This window comes from Cololabis saira, chromosome 21, assembly GCF_033807715.1.
Source record: "Cololabis saira isolate AMF1-May2022 chromosome 21, fColSai1.1, whole genome shotgun sequence".
Taxonomy (NCBI): Eukaryota; Metazoa; Chordata; class Actinopteri; order Beloniformes; family Belonidae; genus Cololabis; species Cololabis saira.
Genome location: NC_084607.1, coordinates 17104126 through 17126996, shown reverse-complemented (window position 1 = coordinate 17126996; position 22871 = coordinate 17104126). Strand labels below are relative to the sequence as shown.

At 41.8% G+C, this 22871-nt stretch overlaps 2 protein-coding genes across 9 annotated transcripts in view; one reads left to right on the top strand and one right to left on the bottom strand.

The window, feature by feature from the left end:
* The window catches only part of arhgap44a (Rho GTPase activating protein 44a), a 30383-nt gene extending 11942 nt beyond the window's left edge, over positions 1-18441 (top strand). The window contains exons 3-23 of one of the 8 annotated variants that reach the window (XR_009770692.1): positions 217-336; positions 457-533; positions 681-792; positions 924-1000; positions 1103-1217; positions 1376-1444; positions 1555-1636; positions 1960-2087; positions 2323-2434; positions 3069-3150; positions 3328-3408; positions 6801-6914; positions 7010-7101; positions 7194-7377; positions 8241-8258; positions 8366-8554; positions 9656-10168; positions 12470-12615; positions 13359-14240; positions 14388-14439; positions 15467-15558. Coding sequence is in view for 5 of the 8 variants with exons in the window: in XM_061711316.1 (XP_061567300.1) it covers positions 217-336; positions 457-533; positions 681-792; positions 924-1000; positions 1103-1217; positions 1376-1444; positions 1555-1636; positions 1960-2087; positions 2323-2434; positions 3069-3150; positions 3328-3408; positions 6801-6914; positions 7010-7101; positions 7194-7377; positions 8241-8258; positions 8366-8554; positions 9656-10168; positions 12470-12615; positions 13359-13760; positions 15467-15621 (2868 nt within the window). In the remaining 3 variants the exon portion in view is untranslated. Of the gene's footprint in view, positions 1-216; positions 337-456; positions 534-680; positions 793-923; positions 1001-1102; positions 1218-1375; positions 1445-1554; positions 1637-1959; positions 2088-2322; positions 2435-3068; positions 3151-3327; positions 3409-6800; positions 6915-7009; positions 7102-7193; positions 7378-8240; positions 8259-8365; positions 8555-9655; positions 10169-12469; positions 12616-13358; positions 14440-14831 lie in introns of all 8 variants that reach the window. The other 7 variants (XR_009770691.1, XR_009770690.1, XM_061711319.1 and 4 more) reach the window with 7 other exon arrangements.
* Positions 18442-20825: 2384 nt separating this feature from the next.
* On the bottom strand, positions 20826-22129 carry LOC133422144 (RING finger protein 222). Its single transcript, XM_061712054.1, has one exon. It carries the CDS (start codon positions 22040-22042, stop codon positions 21419-21421), a length of 624 nt encoding a protein of 207 aa, XP_061568038.1. The 5' UTR covers positions 22043-22129; the 3' UTR covers positions 20826-21418.
* Between the last annotated feature and the right edge of the window lie 742 nt (positions 22130-22871).

Here is a 22871-nt window from a genome sequence, read left to right as displayed (position 1 = left end):
ATATTTATATTATTCTTGCAAAATGTGCTTAGATGTCAATAATGCGGGTGCTGCCAATCTGTAGCATAAATGCAGAAGCAGGTGCTGATTTGATGATGCTGTATGTGGAGATGATAGTGGTGCTGTTTTGAGAACAGGGCTGTTTGCTGCAGTACATGGATATCCGTCTACAGAAGTATTTCAGACTTTTTCTCGTACATGTGCGTGATTGTACAGGTGGAGAAGCGTCTGGATCTGGTCAAGCAGGTGACACACAGCACTCACAAGAAGCTAACAGCTTGCCTGCAGGGTCAGCAGGGGACTGACACTGAAAAGAGATCTGTCAAGTCACCTTCTGTGAGTACCTGCCTTTTTTGATGGAAACTGATGGAAAGCAGTATGATGTGTGCTAGTGATTTGTGAATATTTTCACGTTTCTACGGAAACCTTTGTAATATTATGTGTCTGTATTGTCAGAAAAAACTGCCGCTTACAATCTTGGCACAGTGCATGGAGGAGGGTGCTGCAGTGTTGGGGGATGACTCTCTCCTAGGGTAACTAACTACTAACTAACTGACCGCCAGTGCTCACAAACCTCCTTTAGGCACACATACTCCTTCACACACACACGTAATGGGTCATCTTGAGTTATTGATCGAGCTAATTACCCTCCGCGTTTGTGTTTGGCTGCCATCAAACAGAAAGATGTTGAAGATGTGTGGGGAGACGGAAGAAAAACTGGCACAGGAGCTCCTCCAGTTTGAGTTCCAGACAGAGAGAGATGTAGTTGAGCCTCTCTTTTTGCTTGCTGAGGTGAGCTGGTGTTGCTATTATTCTAAGCACTAGTTGTGACATAACATCCTCTTGATAAGAAAGAAATGCAGAGCTGTACTTTAGTCTTCAGCTTCTGCAAAAAAAATAATATTCCTACTGTTGTTTTGCAGGTGGACATCCCAAACATCCAGAAACAGAGGAAGCACTTAGCAAAACTGGTCTTGGACATGGACTCAGCACGGACAAGGTCAAGTCCATTTAAATCAGTGTATTTAACTTTTAAGATACAGACAGAAACCTCTTCCTCTTAAGTTTTCCTCTAAAAAGTTTCTTTTTTTTCGGCCCACAGATATCAGCAATCATCCAAGTCATCTAGTCACCCGAGTACGCTGCAGCCTGGCACCAAATCTGAGTCCCTGAGAGAAGAGATGGAGGAGACAGCAAATCGGATGGAGATTTGCAGAGTGAGTCACCATCCAGATCAAATCAGTTTATCCTCCAAAACTGCTTTTGCTTTTACTTGGATTTGTAACCCTGCCATACATATTACACTAAATGAACCAATTTGTCAAGATATTACTCTTAAAAGATTTTTTTTTTCTTCTTTTTCTTTAATTTTCAGGATCAATTGTCAGCAGATATGTACAATTTTGTGGCCAAAGAAATAGACTATGCAAACTACTTTCAGACTGTAAGTAAATTAGGTCCCCAAATGTGTCAAAATAAGTATTGTTATTTTCACTTCCATACAAACTTCCCTTGTGATTGGTGTAATCTGCTGTTCCCTTCCCTTCTCCATAGCTGATAGAAATGCAGGCAGACTATCACAGGAAGTCATTAGAAATTCTTCACAGTATCCTGCCCCAGATTAAAGCTCATCAAGGTGAGTCATGCAGAGTGTGGACATGTGTGAGTAAAGATTTGCTGTGCTTCTGCACCTGAAGCAACATCATGAGGACAATTAAAAGAGAAGTTAGCAGCTTGTATGTGTCAAATAGCCGCCTCATTAAGCAACAGTTTTGCATCTTTTTAAACTACAGCAGCTTAAACTAAGCATAATTCTTCAACACTACTTTTTTTTTCTAATAAATGTCAAAATAGCATCAAAACAAATCTCCCAGGGGATGATGTCAGCATTCATGTTTACTGTGAGTTTTATCGTACATATTGCACTTTGTATGATTATTGCCGCTATATGTGTTGCAGAGGCGTGGGTGGAGAAGCCATCATTTGGCAAGTCTCTAGAGGAACACCTGAATATTAGTGGGAGAGAGATCGCTTTTCCCATCGAGGCCTGTGTCACCATGCTGTTAGAGTGTGGTATGCAAGAGGAGGTACAGAGTATACACGCATGCATCCCTTAACATATTTTAAAAGTGCGTATTGTTTGTTTTATTTTGAGCCATGCTGAACAATTCCAAATTTATGCCTTCATATATTTCGTAGTTTAAGTGAGGATGAGGATGTTTACCATCCTCATTGTTTTCTCTCCTGTCAGTGTCAGAAGCATGGGACATGTCATAACTGGTAATTACTAGTGATTATGTGATTATTGTGCTGGATTTATAGGGCCTCTTTAGAGTGGCACCCTCAGCCTCCAAGCTGAAGAAGCTTAAAGCCTCCCTGGACTGTGGAGTTCTGGATGTGCTAGAGTACTCCTCCGACCCACACGCCATTGCAGGTGAACTACTTCCACACAAATGCATCCTTAAAACCCACTTCCTAAATAACGTTCCTTTCATTTGTACTTGTTAGCAAGGAATAAGTCACTATTTATATGTAAGTTGTTCCTATGCTTGTTTTAGCAGATCTTGTTTTCTAGACCCACTTTTAGGATTTTATGTTGTTTAATTTAATTTAGGATTTTATGTTGTTTTATTTAAACTCTTTTAGTGTGTATTTTTCATACCCTATCACTTTGCGTTGCATTTTTTATTTGTATGAAAAGCGCTATACAAATAAAGCTTGATTTGATTTGATTTGACGTACAACAAGATGATTTTCCTTTAATGTTGTGAAAAAAACATTGAGCTTGTTTAGACAACATACCAGATACTTAGGATAATTCATTAATGTCATCTCAGGCTACATGTTCACATATTACTGTCTAGTACAGATATTAACATTAAATCTGTGTTGAACTGTCAGAATAAGGCAACCGCAAGAACTACTAATGTTGCTCGAGGGAAGTGAAGATACAGGGCATGGTGTTGCCAGTTTTCCGGGCCAAAAAAAAAAAACAGCCCTCTATTTAACTCAAATATATTTATTTTTTTACCCTCATCTTGTTTGTCATCTTTGTTTTTCACCCACAGGGGCCCTTAAATCATACCTCCGTGAGCTCCCGGAACCCTTGATGACCACTGAACTTTATGAAGAATGGATTCAGGCCTCTAAGTGAGTTGCTATTCTCCTATTAAAAGTATTTCTTCAGTTATGCCTTTAGCAATGAAGAATAACAGAAAGTAGTCCAAAGTCCAAAGTCCCTGTAACTGACAAAATGTAAAATGATGACATTTACAAAGAAGTGGAGAATAAATAGGTTAGCTTTTAAAATGTTTTTCATTTCCTCAGCATTCAAGATATGGACAAAAGACTACAAGCATTAATGACCGTGTGTGAAAAACTCCCTACAGACAACTTGAATAATTTCAGGTTAGTTCCTTTTTTTTAATTTCCTGTCGTAAATTTGTACAATTGTACATTTTATGCATTAACCATGCATATCATAAGTTTGTGTATGTTAACAATGCAAAATCATTCCCCTATAGCAATGCTACATTATCATCTAGTTGAAATCAATGTTATATACCGATAGTTCTAAAAAAAAGCATCTTTTGTTGTATTATTCCTCCCAACCTACTCCGGGCAATAGAGACCATGTACGTGGGAACAAGGGCCAAGGTGGTGACCCCAGATGGCAGCAGCGAGGAGTTTGACATCCTTGCTGGGGTTATGCAAGGAGATACATTAGCCCCCTTTCTCTTCATCATAGTCCTTGATAATGCACTCAGGAAGGCAATCAGTGGGCGAGAGCAGGAACTTGGCTTCACGCTAACACCAAGGAGGTCAAGTCGAAAACCTGCAGTGGTGCTCACAGACCTTGACTATGCAGATGATATCAGTTTGCTCTCTGACAACGTGGAACAGGCACAAGAACTACTAAACAGGGTAGAGCTAGAGTGTGCCAAGGTTGGCCTCAGGTTAAACGCCAAGAAAACTGAGGTCATCACCTACAACATTCCACCAGAACATCAACCTCTGACTAGGTATTTGATGACTTCAAATACCTGGGTTCGTGGGTCAACTCAACTGAGCAAGATCTAAAAGTGAGGAAGGCACTTGCATGGAGGGCCCTGAACGGGATGACCAGTGTATGGAACTCCAACCTCCCCCGCCAAATCAGACTCAGCTTCTTCAACGCGACAGTAGAGTCTGTTCTCCTCTATGGCAGTGAATGCTGGACCCTCAAACCAACCCTAGCGAAATCCCTGGACGGGTGCTACACCAGGATGTTGCATGCAGTGCTTAACATCAGCAAGAATGCACATGTAACCAACCAAGTCCTATATGAAGGAATACCAAGGGTGAGCGAAAAGGTTGCTGTAAGGAGAATGAGACTTGCAGGGCACTGCCAAAGACACACAGAACTGTCAGCCAGCAAGCTGGTGCTGTGGGAGCCAACACGCGGGCGCCGGTCAAGAGGACGTCCTACACCAACATATGTGGACATACTCAAGAAGGATGCCGGGGCCCAGAGTACCAGCGAACTGGAAAGTTGTATGGAGAATCGGGATGACTGGAGACAACGATGGACGGCTCGTCTGAGGACGACCTAGTATATATCTACTAAAAATAACTGTTTTAGCAACAGTCCTTTTGCTAACCATGGTGTATGTCTTATGGAAATTGTTGCTTGCACAAAATCCCAACAAAAGAACAGCAATGACACCCCACTGTTGCTCAACTGACTGTTAAAATGTGCACTTGGCATGAGGACACCCCAGGTTGCAGATCGATGATCGACTTTGTAGTCGTATTTGCGGATTTGCGGCCATGTACTTGGACACTCAGGTGAAGAGAGGAGCAGAGTTGTCAACTGAACACTACCTGGTGGTGTGTAGGCTCTGTTCTATAGGACCTTTCTGGCCCATGGGACTCCAGAGGCACTAGATAGGTATAGGCAGGCCAAGCAAAATTGGACAATGACTTCTGGATGGCCTCAAACGGATTCTGGTCCACCATCCGGTGGCTCAGGATGCGTAAGCGGTGCACCACCAATACTGGTTATAGTGGGGATGGTGCACTGCTGACCTGAATTAAGGACATTGTGAGACAGTGGGGGGAATACTTTGAAGATTTCCTCAATCCCACGGACATGCCTTCCTATGAGGAAACAGAGCCTTTGAACTTGGAGGTGGGCTCTCCTATCTCTGGGGCTGAGGTCACTGCAGTTGTTAAGGGAGCTTCTGGGTGGGAAGGCATTGAGGTTGGGTGAGATCTGCCCTGAGTTTCTCAGGGCTTTGGATGTTGTGAGGCTCTCTTGGTTGACATGCCTGTGCAACATCGCCTGGACTTTGGGGACAGTGCCTCTGGATTGGCTATCCGGGGTGGTGGTCCCCCTCTTTAAGAAGGGGGCAGAAGGGTGTGCTCCAATTACAGTGGGATCACAATCCTCAGCCTTCCTGGTAGGATCCTGGAGGGTGCATGGAATTTTGCCCAACCAGTTCACATGTGTTGTGTGGACTTGGGGAAGGCATCCGCACGTGTCCCATGGGGACTTTTGTGGGGGGGGGGGTTCTCTGGGAGTATGGGGTGCCGGAATCCCTTATACGGGCAGTCCAATCTCTGTACATCTGGTGTCAGAGCTTGGTCCTCATTGTTTGCTGTAAGTCGGACTTTTTTCAGATAAGCAGAGGAAAATGGATGGATGGATTGATGGATGGATGGATGGATGGATGGATGGGCGGACGGACGGACGGACGGACGGATGGATCGTGTTAAAATTTCCTAAAGAACCTAAATGCCAAATCTTCCAGCAACCCAACCAGAGACTTTAAGAAGACGTTTCTTACGGTTACATACAGTACATAATCGAAAATAACAGTCAGAACCAGTTGTCCCGTATGTGAGGCTGCAGGGAAGCTAAACTTTCTACATTTAAGTGCCAAAACAGAGGGTTGCAAGGAAGTCCATCCCTACTTTCTCCATCTCAGACATCTCACACACAGTGTGTTATAATCTGTCAACTTCCTCCAAAAATTTGAGTTTCCTCCTCATCAAGAAAGCTGTGTCATTCCATTTGTCTTGAACTAATTGCAAGGAATCAGACCACCAAAGTTCACATGAGGGTGGTCTCAATTAGCTAGTCCAGGGTATGTCAGGCTGCACTCCAGTGACAAAATACTTCATTTTGGCCTGGGGGCAGACTGTCCTCAAAACAAACCTTCTTGAAACGCGTGAGCACTCAAACTCCTCCACCATGATAAAGTCACATGAAGGGGTGCTTTCCAAACCATGGATGGATAAGATTGAAATGTGTAAAAATGAACTCAAGCAGGTCCAACATTATGAATTCTTGACAAAAACATAAAGAAAGAACAAATAAATAAATGTACATTGATTGGCCCCAACATCATAGCCACCAGCCTAACATTGCGCAGGTCCCCCTTGTGTACCCAAAAGACCTCTGAGAAGTCAGGGTCTCAACAAAGAACATCTCTGTGTGGAGAGCTAAGTATTGAGATGTCAGGAAGGGATTTTTTGAGCCCTGTGGGTTGTGGGAAGGGTTCTCTGTGCATCAGAATGGCATCCCTAGATACCATCAGCTCTTTCCCATCAAATTGGACGTTTGGAGACCAAATTAACACCTTTCTTTGAGCACTTCTTAAATGTTTTCTTGAGAGCCTCCGCTACTGACCTGGGGGAGGAAGTTACTGTAGGGGAATAATATTGCCATGTTGGAGGATTTGATTGCTCTGCAGAAATGTTTAGGTAGGTAGCAAGTGTGAAAATAAAATTAAATAAGCTTTTGTTTAACTCTACAGATATCTCATCAAATTTTTAGCAAAACTGAGTGAATATCAAGACTCCAATAAGATGACCCCTGGTAACATGGCCATTGTCCTCGGACCTAACTTGTTGTGGACACACACAGAACCGTATGTATTTCAAAAGCATTCCTGCTATACTTAAACTATCCATTTAGATATATTATTTGCAAACCAACAGCAGCACTACTCTCTTTTCTTTCCAGAAACATGACGGAGATGATGACTACTGTGTCCCTACAGATCGTTGGTATCATTGAACCAATCATCCAACATGCTGACTGGTTCTTCCCTGGAGGTAGGCATTACATGTGTGTGTAATATTGAACACACACACAAATACTGTAAATTGTACAGTCTATGCTGATGCTCTGTCTGTTTCTGTCACAGAGATTGAATTCAACTTAACAGGCTGCTACGGCAGCCCAATCCACACCAACCACAACTCAAACTACAGCTCCATGCCCTCACCAGACATGGACCAATCTGAGCGCAAGCAGCCGCATGACCAGAGCCGACGCCCACTGAGTGTCGCCACCGACAACATGATGTTGGAATTTTACAAGAAAGATGGGTATGAAGCGAAGTGCTGCCAAACTCTCACTCTGCATATATCACCATTTCACTCTCCTCTCCCACGCCTCTCTTCAGGCAGCTGCTGTTAAATTCCTGCATTTGAGGAGGGAAGCAGTTGAAAATTAAAATTCTTGGGAGCATATCAACACATCATGCAATCTAACATTTTCACCGCAGTGTGTTGAAACGTTCTTACAAGGAGGAGAGCATGCAAACATCGCAATACCATTTATTACAACTCCAACCCCCAGATGCATCAAGAAGAGCCTGATTTTTTTTTTAAGTGGCATTGTATCTATGGCAACAAGTCTCTGATGGAGAGCTCTTGGTTACTTATTTTCTGTTTTTCAACAAATGTTTCTGCAGCACTATCTTCCCATCCTCCCACACCCTGCTCCTCCCCCACAGACTCACTAGCACGTCACCTGGCCTGATTCATTCATCCAGTCTGTGGAAAATAACTAGTGGAGAAAAAATAACAAAATATGCCTATCAAATTAAGAAAATTAAGAGCTTGTAGTCTTGGAAACATTAATCTCAAGTTGCAACAGTAACATACATTAGCTTTAATAATGAACAGAACAGAAAAAATATGTGCACTTTCACGCAAGACTAGAGATGTTTAATAAGATTAAGAAAAGGACTGTAATTACCATTAAGTAGCCAAGTGCACATGGGTAATGTGACCTGACATGCTCTCACCTTTTGGGTATCCCATCTGCTTCTCCCTGCCACTGTGGATTACATTTCCCTTTCATACACGCACAGTGACTGAGTGGCTTCAGTCTGGTATTGTGAGCCATGTCTGCATTACTTATGACCTCACATCCCTTTTGCCTCTCGTTTCCCCTACTAACGCAGCATTAGGAAGATACAAAGGTACTGTATCATTCCTTCTTCCCCACTTCTTTCCCAACCACCCCCGCCCCCCTTCAGACTGGCATTGTCATCCCCATATATAATACTTGACATGTGTTTTTCTCCAGTATGGGCGTGCGGGTTATGGATACCTCCTGGGTGTCTCGCAAAGGTTCATCAACGCTGGCACGCAAGACTTCCTCCACCCCTCCAGGCATGCAAGGGCCTGGCTCTCCTGCAGACACGCTCATCCCAGAGCAGCCTGGGGAACTCACCATCTCTCCGTCTGCCACACCACCACTTGGAGACAGGGTTTGGTAAGTCACCACGGAGGCGCCTACGCTTTCTTTCTCATTCCTATCGTCATCACCATCATCATCACCATCAACAACCCCAATTGAATCTGATGAAGATCCTTGGCTTGTGTCGCCCATGCATCTGTAATCTGCAGTATTGTTTTCGGTGTCAACATGTTCATGTTTCATTCTGTAATGGTTCTTATGATTTGACAATCTGCATTTCTTGAGTTTTTCATGTGCAGCTTTGCCAGGCTATTATGACTGTGGGTGATATTTTCGTTTTTATTTATATTACTTCAGAGGTGCTTTCAGTCCAAGCACTTCATCCAAGTTGTGTTGCCATAAATGCCACAAGCTTCAATCCGCAAGTCCTTGAAAGCATGCTAATATGTCCAACAGTTCCCTGTCGAGTTTTGGCTTTTGCAGTTTAGTCATGCCTCTCTTTTTTAGTTGACACTCAAACTAATTTCACAATATTTTTTGGTTCATATATAAACACATGAATAATCACCTTACGGTCACTGTGTCTGCCTATGTGTCAGACAAAATATATTTTAGCTTCTGGCTTGGCTTGCTTTCCCTCATTTCCTGTGGCTCTTTCAGCCATTGAAAGGGTTTTGTGTCTGTTTTACACTGCCCTGGGCTGACTGCAGGACCAAGGATGCAAACATGGCATGTAGGATGAGGACAGATGGGTTTCACATCCAGCAGTGAGGAGATATTAAGCTCAGCTCGATCATACTGAAAGCATTTTGGCTCCAGAGAAAGATCCTCAGAGCTCTATGCAGTGTGCAGACACAAGGTGATCACAGAAGAAGCCCTATGGACTGTATTATTTTCCTTTGGCGAAACCTGATTTTCTTTGCTGTTTCTTTGTGCTTGTCTTTGTATTTACACTAAGCTGACTGTGTGCTAAGCTTGGTGCCCACCACCTATCTTAAAAAAGAAAAATGCAGATTTTTTTGTTCTTTTTTTTTCCACCTTGTTTTTGGCTACGGACCAACTAACACCGTAATCATCAAAATAGCTTCTATCCTACAGTATATCGCTCCAATGCGTTTCCCTGTTCAGTCACTAGAGCTGTTTTATTTGTGCTGTCTATTCTCGTTATATCTACAGCTCAGACAACGTGTCGCCCAATCGGCCGGATACCTCTCATGCCCACCCACCCCCTGGGGATGACCGGCCACCCCCACCTTACCCCACCTCCTCGTGCCTCTCTGGCCCACACCACTTCTATCCCAAACCCCCGCCCTGTGCTCGCCCAGTGGCACCAGGTCCTGAGTCCCAGCCTCCTTGCTCACCCCCACCCCCAGTGCGCTGGCCCGGCTTCAATCCTCCTGCCTTGCCCCCTTCCTCCTCTTCCTCTTCTTCTTCCTCGTCGCTTGACATCAATTCAAATCCTAAACCTAGCTGTCTGCACTTCCCCAAGCACAGCCCGCCTGGTGACATGTCGCATGCCCCCCCGCCTGATATTAATGCTTCACCACTTTACATCAAAACCCCTTTGGTACTAGCCCGCCATGACCAGAGCCTTGGCAACCCCCCTAGCCTCCCTTCGTCCGCACCCCCGCCCCCACCGTGGACTGCCTGTCCATGTGCCCGAGAGAGAGGACCCCCCAGGCTGACTAGGTAAATACAACACACCCATGGCGACTGTGGATGCATCACAGAGTGGCAGCTGTATTTCTCCTCTAGCTCGCTGGCTCATTTGCTTTTTGCTTTTCTTTTTTTCTTTTTTTTTTTTGCCCTCCCATTTCAATTAGCACACCTAAGATTCTATTACATTGGGGTTGTCTGAATATGCCTGTCATGTGGGTATCCTAGCAACCAAAGATACTCCTGGCTTTAGTAGTTTGATGCTAGTAAAACGCACATGAATGTTTTGTTGTTTTTTATTTGATTATTTTTACAATGAATTTGAATTAACAATTGAATTTTTTTCATTAGCAACTGATGGATAGCTTCTCATTTTTAGAGATTTTTGAAGTTGTTCATACAATACATTGATCAAATATGAAACAACAAGCAATGCAGGACATTATAGAATATCCCCCGGGTAGCATGAGCAAGTGCTGAGCTTGCAGAGAGTGACTTTGGCTCCTTCCTGTCTCATATGGCTTCGGTGTTACAATCACAGCGGGCAGTATGAATCATTACGACAAATCTTCGACAGCTCAATTGACGACACTTCTCCTTGCTCCATGATTTGCATTCCAGGTTGTTTATTTGTTGGGGACAGCAAACTCATTTATAAAGACATTTAAAGTCACTTCGATGTTTGTCCAGACAGTGACTGTACTGCAAGATAAGGGGTCCTTGGGAGCAAAATCTAATATTATGGTGACCATACATACACTAGATAAGAATGTAAAATATTTGAAATACAATGTATGCCACCATCTCATATTTCAAAACTATATAGACAAGGTTTGGAGTTGGGGATCTTACAGGGTTAGGATTTACACAGCTACAACTACACTGCATTGAGAATCAAAGGACGGCAATGGCCCTAATTGGTTCCTGACACAAATTGCGTTATTTAATGGCACAGTTTCCATGAGACAAGGTAATACTAAACAAGACTGATTTTGTCATAGTGCTAAATGCCAGAAGAGACTCAGAGATTTGCTCCAATTGCCACTTTACAATTGCCACCTTAAAAACCCCATCTCAAGCAAGACTTTTCATGGTTTTCTTCCAACTGCAGAAATCAAGGTCAGTATAAGTGGCTAAATGATTTCATAAAACGTTACAGAAAAATCTCCAAGGCATTTCTTCTTAGAAATAGATACATATATTGAAAAAAGAATCACCCATTAGGTAAAAAATACAGGCTTGAAATATGTTTTCAGGTTTTTTTTTTCTGTACATCTCATGTCCCTTTAGACTAGAGATGTACCAGTTCATCAGCTGGTGATCTGAATCAGAAATAATGGTGTAAACCTGCTGAAAGTGCTCAAGGTCGTGAAGTCAGCAAAGGTTAAAAGGCTAATACATGCAGTTGATCATACCGGTATGAGCTGGTCAAACCTTTAACACAGGATTGGTGAAGAAAAAAAATGAAATAGCTGCATCTCTACTTTAAACCCACAGTTTTGATAATAACTACTGAAGTCAGCTTTTACATATCGTTTAGTTCTGACCTGAGGAACACTGAATTATCTCATGTATTTATGGTTTTGTATCATTGTGATGTATGATATAATAAAAAAAGCAGACTTTTTTTGAAACACAAAAGTAATTTCACAAATGCAGCCCTTTTAAATAAGTTGTCATTCTATCACTTTAACATATTTTGCAATCATTGTGATTAGGTTACTTTGTTAGGAGGTCACTTTTCAAACAACTTCGATGCATTTGCTGTTTGTGTTTCACTAACTAAGTGTGCATCCAGTTGCCTGTAATATGTCAAATCCACTTTGATATCTTTGATATCTTCCCGTTTGTTTATGTTACAGCAAAATGAAATGAACTTGGTCTGTATTAATACCGTGAATTCACTTTCCATGTCCTGTTATTGATTTATTTCACATGACAAAATGTTTCACATCACTCATCCTGTGGTTCAGAGGACTGAAATTCAAATGTTGAAGCTTCATCTTTGATATAGTACAAATGTTTTATAATTAAAAATTTGTAGGTTTAAGAAATTCTGTGCATCATTTAAAAAGTTGAAATGTTATTTGCTCTCAATGAATCTGTAGCAGCTCTTTTGTCTTATATATTATTTTTTGGATTTAGATAATGCTTTAATGTTGGTAGGAGTGTCATTTAACGCGATAAACGTAAGTGATGGTGATGATGGTGGTAGTGACTTGTGTAACACCGAGGTAGTGCTCGGCACTTCTATGAAAGAAGTTCAAAACAGTCAAACACAAATGTGTCTGGTCTGATAGAGACACTTATATCTGACTGTTATTATTTTTCCAGTTCACTGAAGAGTAAAGAGCTTTCTCCTGTAATTGGGCACAAAGGCATCCAGGTGGCAGGGCCAACAGTCCCGCCCAACAGTAGCCCTCAGAGCAGCAGCCAGTCCCCCCACTCCACAGAGCACAGTCCACACACTTTACGCAAAGGTCAGTACCTCTTTAAATCAGAGCTCTCACTGCGCTTCCTGAGGTGTTTTGGGGTTTTTTTTTTCATACATTTTCACAGGATTTGTTTATTTGATTGGATCCCCATTAGCAGCTGCACAGCAGCTACTAATCTTCCTGGGGTCCACCCGCAAGTTCACATTGAGTAATGAAAAAGTTCAACTAAAATACGAATTATAATGATAAGGAAAAACTTACACTAATGATGACTGCAACCATTGCAGCAATAATTAAAACAATGATAACAATTAAGTAAAATTACAAAACAAAAAAAACAGAAACAACAAGAAAAAAATACTACCCAATAATAATAATAAATAAATAAAATGAGACAGAAATAATTATCTCATACATTAACTTAAGGAGTAAAACAAAATAAAACAGTAACAACAATCTTGATCATCATCATTTGTGAGTGTGTATGTGTATGTGTATGTGTTTCTGCCCGTGCCCTCGTCGTGTGCCTTCTACCTATTACTATATATTACTATATATTATTATATATTACTATATATTACTATGGGCTATCAGATGACATTTCAGTAGCCTCTTTAAACCCAGTTTTGTTTTTTCTTTGGTGATGGTTTCTGGCAGTGCATTCCATGATGACCTGGCTCGATACAACACAGTACTTTGCATAGCGTCCTTTTTTGCTTTAGGCAGTTGGTAACAACCTCTTGTGGCATGTCTGGATAAAGTGATAAAGCAGTTTCCTGTTTTTCTAGGTTCCAAGAAGTTGGCCCCTGTGCCTCCCAAGGTCCCTTACGCCCAGTCTGGAGGGATGTCCGACCAGTCCACAGGTCAGCCATCACCGGTCAGCCTTTCTCCAACACCTCCAAGCACACCTTCCCCTTATGGACTGACCTGTCCGCCAGGGCAAGTCCCACCATCCTCCCCTGGGCAGACTCCACTAGGGGCACCCCACTCCCTTTCGTCACCACCCTCCCTGACGGGAACACTCACCAAGTCACGGCCTGCCCCTAAGCCCAGGCAGAGACCCACCCTGCCCCCTCCCCAGCCGCCCACCGTTCCCCTGGGGCTCTCTGGCCTGGCCACAGGCCCAGTCCCCCAGCCTCTGGAGCAAGGCCTCCTGGACGGACTGTCTCCTGGAGAGAGCATGTCTACAGGTAAACATCAGCCCTCGACAACGACACCCCCCCCACCACCACCACAGGCGGGGCTGCAGCGGCCCTGTCTCAGACTTGCTGTGGCTCTGTCCAACTTAGACGGTGGTCGAGTGTAGGACCCTGTAGGACTGTAGGCGTAGAAGACACCCTTTTTTCCTTTGACTGTTCCCCAACAAACACCTGAATGAAAAAAAGTTGCCTTTTAAACACAGATGCCTGAGAATTATGCAATGTAAATGTTAGTATTTTTGTGCTATTGTAGTGGGCAGATCTCCTGACCTGTGTAATCATTGCTTCTGTTATGTGATGATGTTTCCGGGTAATGTGTGGAAACATCAAAAAGCATAGCTCGTCCTGCTTGTATGGAAGTTGCCATTAGATTCATCATGTGCTCTCTGTTTATCTGTGTTACCCAGACCCCCACGCCGCAGAGGTAGGTCAGAGGCTTGCACAGTGCACACCAGACAGGTGTCTCTTACTGTGAGCAGGCGTTCAAACATATTCAGATAACCCCCACAGTATAATGTTCTGATGATGAGGTGTGCTGTCAATATATACCAGTCATTCTTTTCCTTTGTTATATTTATCGTTCTCTTGTCCCCCCTGCTACTATTGTGTACTTTACAGCTGTGTGAGGCCAGAGATTCAGTGTGGGCTAAATGTGAGGGGGACTTTTAGGGTAAGCCAGACCGCCCCCGCCCCATGCACTCCATCTCACCGCCTGGCCTCGTACTGTGGATGCCTCTGGGGTCTCCTGCAGCCTGCCCAAACAGTCTCACCTGTAGCTCTCAGTCAAAACACTTTCCCCTCTTTGCAGCTTGTCATTATCGTCTCATTGCGCTGTTTTGCAGTTCAACCAATAATGCACGGCTTAAGGACTTCCCAGAGTGCACCACGCTGTTGTCACATTGCAGACACCATTGCTTACAAAGGTTCATCGTAAAGCCCCCCCCCCCCCCCCCCCCCCCCCCCTTTCTTTTTCTTCCCCCATTCCAAGCTCCCTGCTGGCAGACATCCCCCTGCCCTATTAACGGGGGTCCACTGGTAACCCCCCCACTTTTCCTTTTGCAGGTCCATCGCTGCTTCTTCTTTACTACACTGCCTCGTACCATCTCATTCCTACACAGGAACAGTCACCAATCTGGACACGCAGCTTCCAGTAAATGGAGCCGCACATTGAATTTTTTTTTTTTTCAGCAAAATTTTTACAGGAGATTTTCAGTTACTTTAAGCCACTTGCTGTATTTGTGCCATTTTTTTTTCTAGAGTTCCACATACATCTTGTTGCCTCTGTGTTGGTTTATCTGGCCATTGTTGTAGCTGTGTAATGTGTCGTTGTAAGGACATTTTGACCGGTTATTGAATGTTATCTGACAGAATATCTGTTGCTATTGTCTCAAAAGACACAAAAAGCTGTGAAACACACCAGTATTCTTTGCCAAGTTTGTTGGTATCACTGATACCATACTTAACGTATCCCTGTGTAGAATGTGAAGCACAAATAATCAACTGATTCTTTCAATCAGCGCAGTCACCATGTGCCACTTACCATGAGTTCAGACGCTAAACAATTAATATTATTTCTGCTCTCTTCCATTTTTACACCTCATTCTCATATGCCCTCCTCTTCTCTTCCTGTCACTCATGAACATCATTTCATATTCTGCTCATCAATGCTCACCTCTCCCATCATTGCTCACCATTAGATATCTTCAATTATGAAATCCCCTCCATCAATGTCAATCTGGACAGCCTCATCGATGAGTTCAGCGGTGCCCCCCGCAGGAGGTCCCTGGCAGTGACGGACTCTCCAGAGGGGGATGCTGTGCCTGAGGAGGAGCCCCAGAGCACCATCCTATGACCAATGACTGAGGCATCATTTACCAGCACCCCGGTGGCTAAACATGCCCTTAACTATCGCCGCCAAGGTCTGATGGAAACACCAAGTGGTCCTACCAATGCCCACCTGAAACCAGAACATGTACCTTCCGCCACATCTGCCACAGACTTCAAAAACACTCATCTTTTACGGCTGCTCGCTATTACATTAACGTGACTACAAAACACCAAAATGCCATAGTGGAGGAACAGTTGCCTTTAAGAGGAAAGACTGGGATATAGATAAGTATTACTTATTTCTTTTGCTTTGTATAACTGTTGTTTGATGCATTGGTCTCTATTTTTCTGCTTTTTTTATTTCTTTTTTTGCCTTATTAGAAAATGCAATCAAATTGCAATATGATATTGTACAAACCCAGAGCCTGACATAGTTAAGAGTAAAAGCCCATCCTCAGGTTGAAACAGAGACAAAGAGTGAGAGCGCAGGTCTGGTTTTATCACTCACAGGGTATTCAAGCTTTGTGCATATTAGAAACATGCTGAGCCCTTGAGACGGGCTTTTCATACTGGATGAAACATTTAATGCAGTTTTTGTTCCTAGTTTCAACCCCCCCCCCCTCCATTTTTACTTCTCGTCTTCTGCCACAGAATACAACTATCATTCTTTATCAGGCATTTACCTTTGTATAGGTAAGCTCACTTTAACTCACTTTATACACTACCAGCACAGAATGAAAAGAATGTTATTGTAAATCAAGCTTTTGTACTTGCCTCCATTGTTCAGTTTGGGAGAAGAACCACCATGATGTTTTTGCATGACAAGCTGATACTGTATCTTTGACCTGTGTCATATCAAGGGCCTCAGAATGACAGTTCATTATTTTGTGTGAGTGCTACTGTTCTTCCTTTCTTCTTTTTCCCCCCTGAGATTAAATTTAGACCCCATGCCTGTCACGCTGTTACAGCTTTCTGATAATGGATGGATGACTACACAGACTTTTGGTTCGCGCAAATATATCACTCTTAACTTTGTTTGAAGTGCTTCAGGTTCAGGTTTGAGTGTAAATACAGACTGTACATAAACTGATGTGTATAAAGCTGAGGGGAAAAGTATATGTGAAATATCTGGAAAATATAATAATAATTATAATATATGTGCTGATATTTATTGTGTAGGAAATGTAATGATTCAAAAATTGATGTTATTTTTGTCCCTGCACACAATGAACAGGTGTACTGTAGACTTATAATTTTTTACTGTAACACCAGGTAAAAATGATGCTTCAGCCGAAATGCAAAATGTTCTTTCTGCTACAAATCAGCTGAGGTATTCTTATTCTATCTCACAAGTTTTTTAGTTTTAGCACGCTAAAGGTCTTGCACACTGATGCCCTTTGTTTTTAGCTCTTTTAGATAAACCTGTTTTGTTTTGTTTTTTTAATCGTGGATAATAATAGCCCACTCTTCCCCTCGTGTACCATTCTAAGCCTATATTTTTGGACTGACTATTTGCTTAGTTAAATGGCATCATACATTTTGGCATACATCTAGATTTGAAGATATTTGCATCAAGTGTTGTTATTCTCACCCCAGAAAAAATAATTGGGGGTATTTTCAGATGCCAGATGCTGCAGTGTCACTTTTTTATTAAACGCAAAATATGTGTTAGGACGGTAATTTTATCAGTTGAAGTGCAATTACAGTGTTCACTGATCCACCTCAGTCTAAAAAAAGGGGTCAGTCACCCTTTCTGAACCTTCAGAAAAATAGCCATTAATTTCATTACAAAGCAGTCTTTCTAAGTTTGTTGAGTTATTGCTAAATTTTTATTTTTTATTTGTTTGTTTGTTTTTTATTGTGTGAATTCAGTGGCAAAATGAACTCTAGGTTAATCTCTCTAAAAGGGATCTATGGTATGCATCGGTGTGTGTTCTCTATGGCTTATGTTTATGGAGATTTTGGTGATGTGGATTATATTGATAGTTGTGGTAAATATATGACAACATTTGCAAGTGCCCTCACTCTGGTTGTTATTTTGGAGCTATAGGCATAATTATTATGTGCTAGAGGATTTATTTTCTGTGCTGGATCCATACATTTGTACAAGGAGGCAGGTGTATCTCTGAATGTGACCCAACAGATTTCCAACGGTAGGCTACCTGAATATGTAAGAACGAACAGGGTAAATGAGAATTTAAATGAAGTCAGTTGGGGTCTGTTGGCATGTATTATTACTGAAACATGGCAGTATTACCCTAATCCTTTATGCATCATAACTGGAGCTTACAGCCACCTGGAAGCATGCGTTCATATTCATCATAAGTCTGGTTACTATTAAGCTGCTAAAACTATCTGTACCCTCCCCAAAAATCTGAGTCTTGATTCCATTGCATATCTCATTTCATGATAATTTAAGAGTAATTTTTAATGATGTATTCATAAGCACTAGGGTGAAAAGATTAGTCATGCAGAAGGGACTGAGGTGAGGTGAGCTGCTGCTCCTCCACGTCGAGAGGAGACAGGTTCCTGGTTAGGATGCCTCTCAGGCACGTCCAGCCGGGGGACAGAGGCAGACCAGGACCTGCCAGAGATTGCACATCTCGGCTGGCCTGGGAGCCCCATTGGTGTCTTACTGTAAGAGCTAGAGGGGGTTGTTGGGGAGAGGTTACCCGAACCCAGACAAGCAGAAGCTAATGGATGAGTGCATATTCCACGTGTAATCTTTAGCACCAAATGCTACACTCATACAGTTTCAGCAAGCTCTTTTCAACAACTATAGGCCTCTTTCCTAATTCATATGATCACCAAAAATGTCGCTCCAGTTAGTTTACATTTTTTGTGTGGGCGGTTAAATCTAGCAAGAAGTGTCATGCATGCATTTAGAGTTTTGATAATCCACGTTTTTGTGTCAATCACTATCTTTCTAGAAATTGTTAGAGGGGTGACAATGAGATGCACTGATGGATTCAAGAGAATGTGGGTCCCAGTAGGTGGTCCTTTGTGAGGTTTTGAGCAATATAGTAGAGGAGTGGAAGTTGCCTGTGGATGTACTGCCTCCTTCTGCTTTCACAACTAATGTACAAACAAAACCTGCCGCTTCTCAAGCCCACCGTGCCCACCCTTTCCTCCTCTGCTTAGCATATCAAGTGGAACACAGTGTGTACTGTGAAGCCTATCTGCAATCCTTATCAGAATGTCAGAAATAAATATATATTAAAATCTACATTTGTAATAATCTCACCTGGTTAATGTGACTTTCTTCTTGTCTTTTTTTTATTTTGACATTCATCTAGTCCACTAATTTAGTCATTAATCGAGCATTCTTTGCTACCTTAATGCAGACACAGATAGGTCGTGATATATTTGGACAATGATCGATTTATTTATTTTTTTCACGATATTGTTTAGGAATCGTTTAGGAATTACAGCCATTTTAAGCAATGCAAATATTTTGGGGTAAAAAATTCACATCATTGTAAATATAACTTTCATTTTTAATATTTGGATGAAATTCCAATACAGACCCTATATGTATATCACCAAAACTAGAAAACTTCTTAGCCTTCAAAATGTCATGCGTTGCTCTCTCAGTGTGTTTAAGGTCATTACCCATCTGCACTGCTAGGGACTGTCCTGTCAGTTTTGCAGCACTTGGATGAATATGGGCATAAGTAGATGTCTTTATGCACCTCACAATTAATCTTGCTACTTCTGCCATCAACAGGCCTACATCCCCATGCCATGACACTGCCTGCACCAAGTTTGATAAACAATAGTCCTTATATAATTAGCTGCTCCTTTCCTTCTCTGTAATTATCTCTTCCCATCTTTCTGATAGAAGTTTATCTTTGCTTTATCTGTTCAAAAGATCCAATCCAGAATATGGGGGGCATTTTAGAGACATTCTGGGAACGTTTAATCTGGTTTATGTTACTGATGGTTTTCACATTGTTGAAACCGCTCTGTATTTGCATTCATGTCTGCGTGTCTGCATTGTTATGACACACATACCGGTACATTCCCCCACCTATTCTTGACTTCTGTTGATGTTACGGAGGGTCTTTCTTCATCAAGGAAAAGCGTTTTGCTCAAGCATTTAAGTTGTCATTGCATCAATGCTTTCTTTCTTTTTAAGAGCTTACTAAATGCCAAATACCATCTTTTTATGAGACTGTTTTTATTTCAAGTTCATTGTAGTGGTTTATAATGTGGGAACTGTTATTGTCCAAAAAGCTATATATATATATATGTATATATATATATATATATATATATATATATATATATATATATATATATATATATATATATATATATATATATATATATATATATATATATATCCATATATACACATATATACACTCACCGGCCACTTTATTAGGTACACCTTGCTAGTACAGGGTTGGAGCCCCTTTTTCCTTCAGAACTGCCTTAATCCCTCGCAGCACAAATTCAACGAGGTACTGGAAACATTCCTATGAAGAAACAACCTCTTCAGGTGTGTAACCTGTAGGACTGGCCCGGCAGGATGGCTGAGGTTTGCCGCAGGAGGAAACTAGGAGTGTACGTTTGACAGGATGGTGGTGACACTAACAAAGCTCATTCTTAGACAAAGTCTTTAATTTGTGATGAAGCGTCACAACAAGCTGTCTAATGCACTGCAGCTCAGTTGTGTAAGCATTTCAACATCTTCCTGCACTTCCCACGTGATTTTTGCATTATTTTTTCAAATTGTTTTTCATTTCTTTTTTTGTTTGTTTTGATATAAATTCTGTGCTTTTTTTCATTTTTAGCTATAATAAACCTACCCTGTCTGTACCAGTCAAAAGTCTGGGCACCACCTACTTATTATTTTGTGGTATGCTCACACTTTTAACTGTTACTGGTGCCGTCATCAGTGGTAATCTAATGCCAACTTCCAGCAGGGTCTCTTCTTACAACATTGAGCAGGGCACCGCTTCTCTCCTTCAGACTGCCAAGGACGCATCAATTATTTCTTATCGAAACATATGAAGAGGTCTCTTTTTACACTCTTTTAAAGCACATTGGAAGGAGAGTGAGTCTGATTGGATATGGCCAGAAAGTTAAATACTGCCATTGCTGTGAAGTGTCACCCAGTAGTCTGAACCCCGAACCAGTCCAGAGTTCAAAGTCTTCATCCCCTAACCTTCCCCAGCTATTTTAGATTCTTTTTTTTTTTTCATTCAATGAGTAAGCTGTTAAAGTCAAAAATCAAATTGGTGTGAAAGTCAGCTTTTAATGTGCTTTACAATAATATTTTCTTTTTTCCATATAAACTTGGGCTAAATGTTAACTTTTCATCTCTATTTGCAGTTTCACACATTTAGCCTAATCCTGAAAGTGGGAGGTTGTGGCTGGCAAAATTATTGCCTGCTGCTTGGAAACAGGGAAGTCAACAACACAGCACAAGACTGAAATGAGATGCTCGACATCATGTGTAAACGGTTTCCAATTGTTTCCAATTGTTAAATTATGGATTATCAACGACATTTTGGCTGTGCTTGAATTCATTAAAAGCATTTTCCTGTTTCACATGTCACAGACATAACTTTTCCACTGTTGAAGGTAAAAGAATAGGATAAGGCATTTAGTGGGTCACATCGTAAAAACAACAAAATAAGAAAGTATTCCAACAAAAACACATTTTAATAGATTCATTGTCGTCTATAGGCTATCTATATTAACCAGTCAGCCAAAAACTCACACATTTTGTTTCAGTAATAGATTCCGTACAAGTGTAGAAATAATGTCATCAGCCTCTTTGGCACTTTAATCCAGGCCTCGTCGTAAATGGGTCATGCCAATAATACCCAGGGTAAAGTTGCAGCTGCCAGTGCGAGTACAGTAAATATCGAAAGCAAGAGCAGCAAGCATCGCGCTGTTGTGCAAATTCTGCGTCTTCGCCTGCGTTGAGGATGCACCACAGTCAACACCACATCCAGCGCATCTTCCTCGGCCATAGGTCGTCCTTGGGCGCTTATTATGAAGATCTGACATGCATGCTGGCCGGGACTCATTAAACTCTGGCGACAAACTCGCTGGGAGATCCAAGCGCAGCTGTAGGCGATCCAGTTGACGCCCCGCTGCAAAGTGTTCCTGGATGCGGGCGCTGCGCTCGGGAGACGCGCCGGCGGCGCAACGGGCACCTCCAGGGTCTGCCCTCCATCTGGACCCTTGCTCGCTGAAACGGAGGCGAGCGCTTCCTTTTGTCTCCTGATGAATGTCAGATGACGGCAGACGGGGCAAGCGATGGTGTCTCTGATGTTTCCATCACTGTTGATGCTGACCAGGGTTTTGACCAAGCAGTCGTGGCAGAACACATGTCCACAGCTCAAAGTCCGTTCAATGCCCGAAAGATTCTCATAGCACACAGGACACTCTGGTGTGTCTTCCTGGCCGTCTTCCCCGAATAGTGCCATGTACAGTTTACCAACATTTAAAAACAAATCGAGTCACAAGTTTGTGGGTATCAGGTGAGGTGATCTCAAAGATGCCATTTTCTCATTGGCTCATTTTGCTCTTAGTTCATGGGTGGAGAGTCTTGTTAAACAGGGCCGGCCACCTGACAGCCTGACTGACTGGATCCAGTTCAAGTCTGAATTACTTTTCATGAAATACATGACACTTTTTTTCTTTTCCTTTCTCTTTTTTTTATGACAATTACGCATCAGACCACATAAGGCTTGTAAAACACGTATGATTTCAAATTAATTTGTGTTTTACCAGTGATATATTTTAATTGGGCAATAGATTATATCCTTTTTTCAATTATATATATATATATATATATATATATATATATATATATATATATATATATATATATATATATATATATATATATATATATATATATATATATATATATATACACACACACACACACACACACACACACACACACACACACACACACACACACACACAAAACAAGAACATAATCACAATGGGACAGTATATAGGTCTATAAATTGGGTCTCTTTGAAAAGGAGGAGGAGAGGAAAGATTATGCAATAGAAAATAGGCTGTATATAAAGATGTATGTGCCAACACTGCTGTATAATACCAATACAGAAGCTACATCAGTTGGTACCTAATTCAGGATACAGTAGGAATTAATTCAATATACAACATACAATAAAGCTTTTGCTCATAAAAACAACACCCACTCAACAAGGAAATAGCATACTATAAAAATACAAGTTAAAAAATGTGCATTCAAACTTCAAAAACGTGTATATATGGAAT

Coding starts and splice junctions, on each gene's coding strand:
- LOC133422144 (XM_061712054.1), bottom strand. CDS start 22,042: ATGGCACTATTCGGGGAAGACGGCCAGGAAGACACACCAGAGTGTCCT.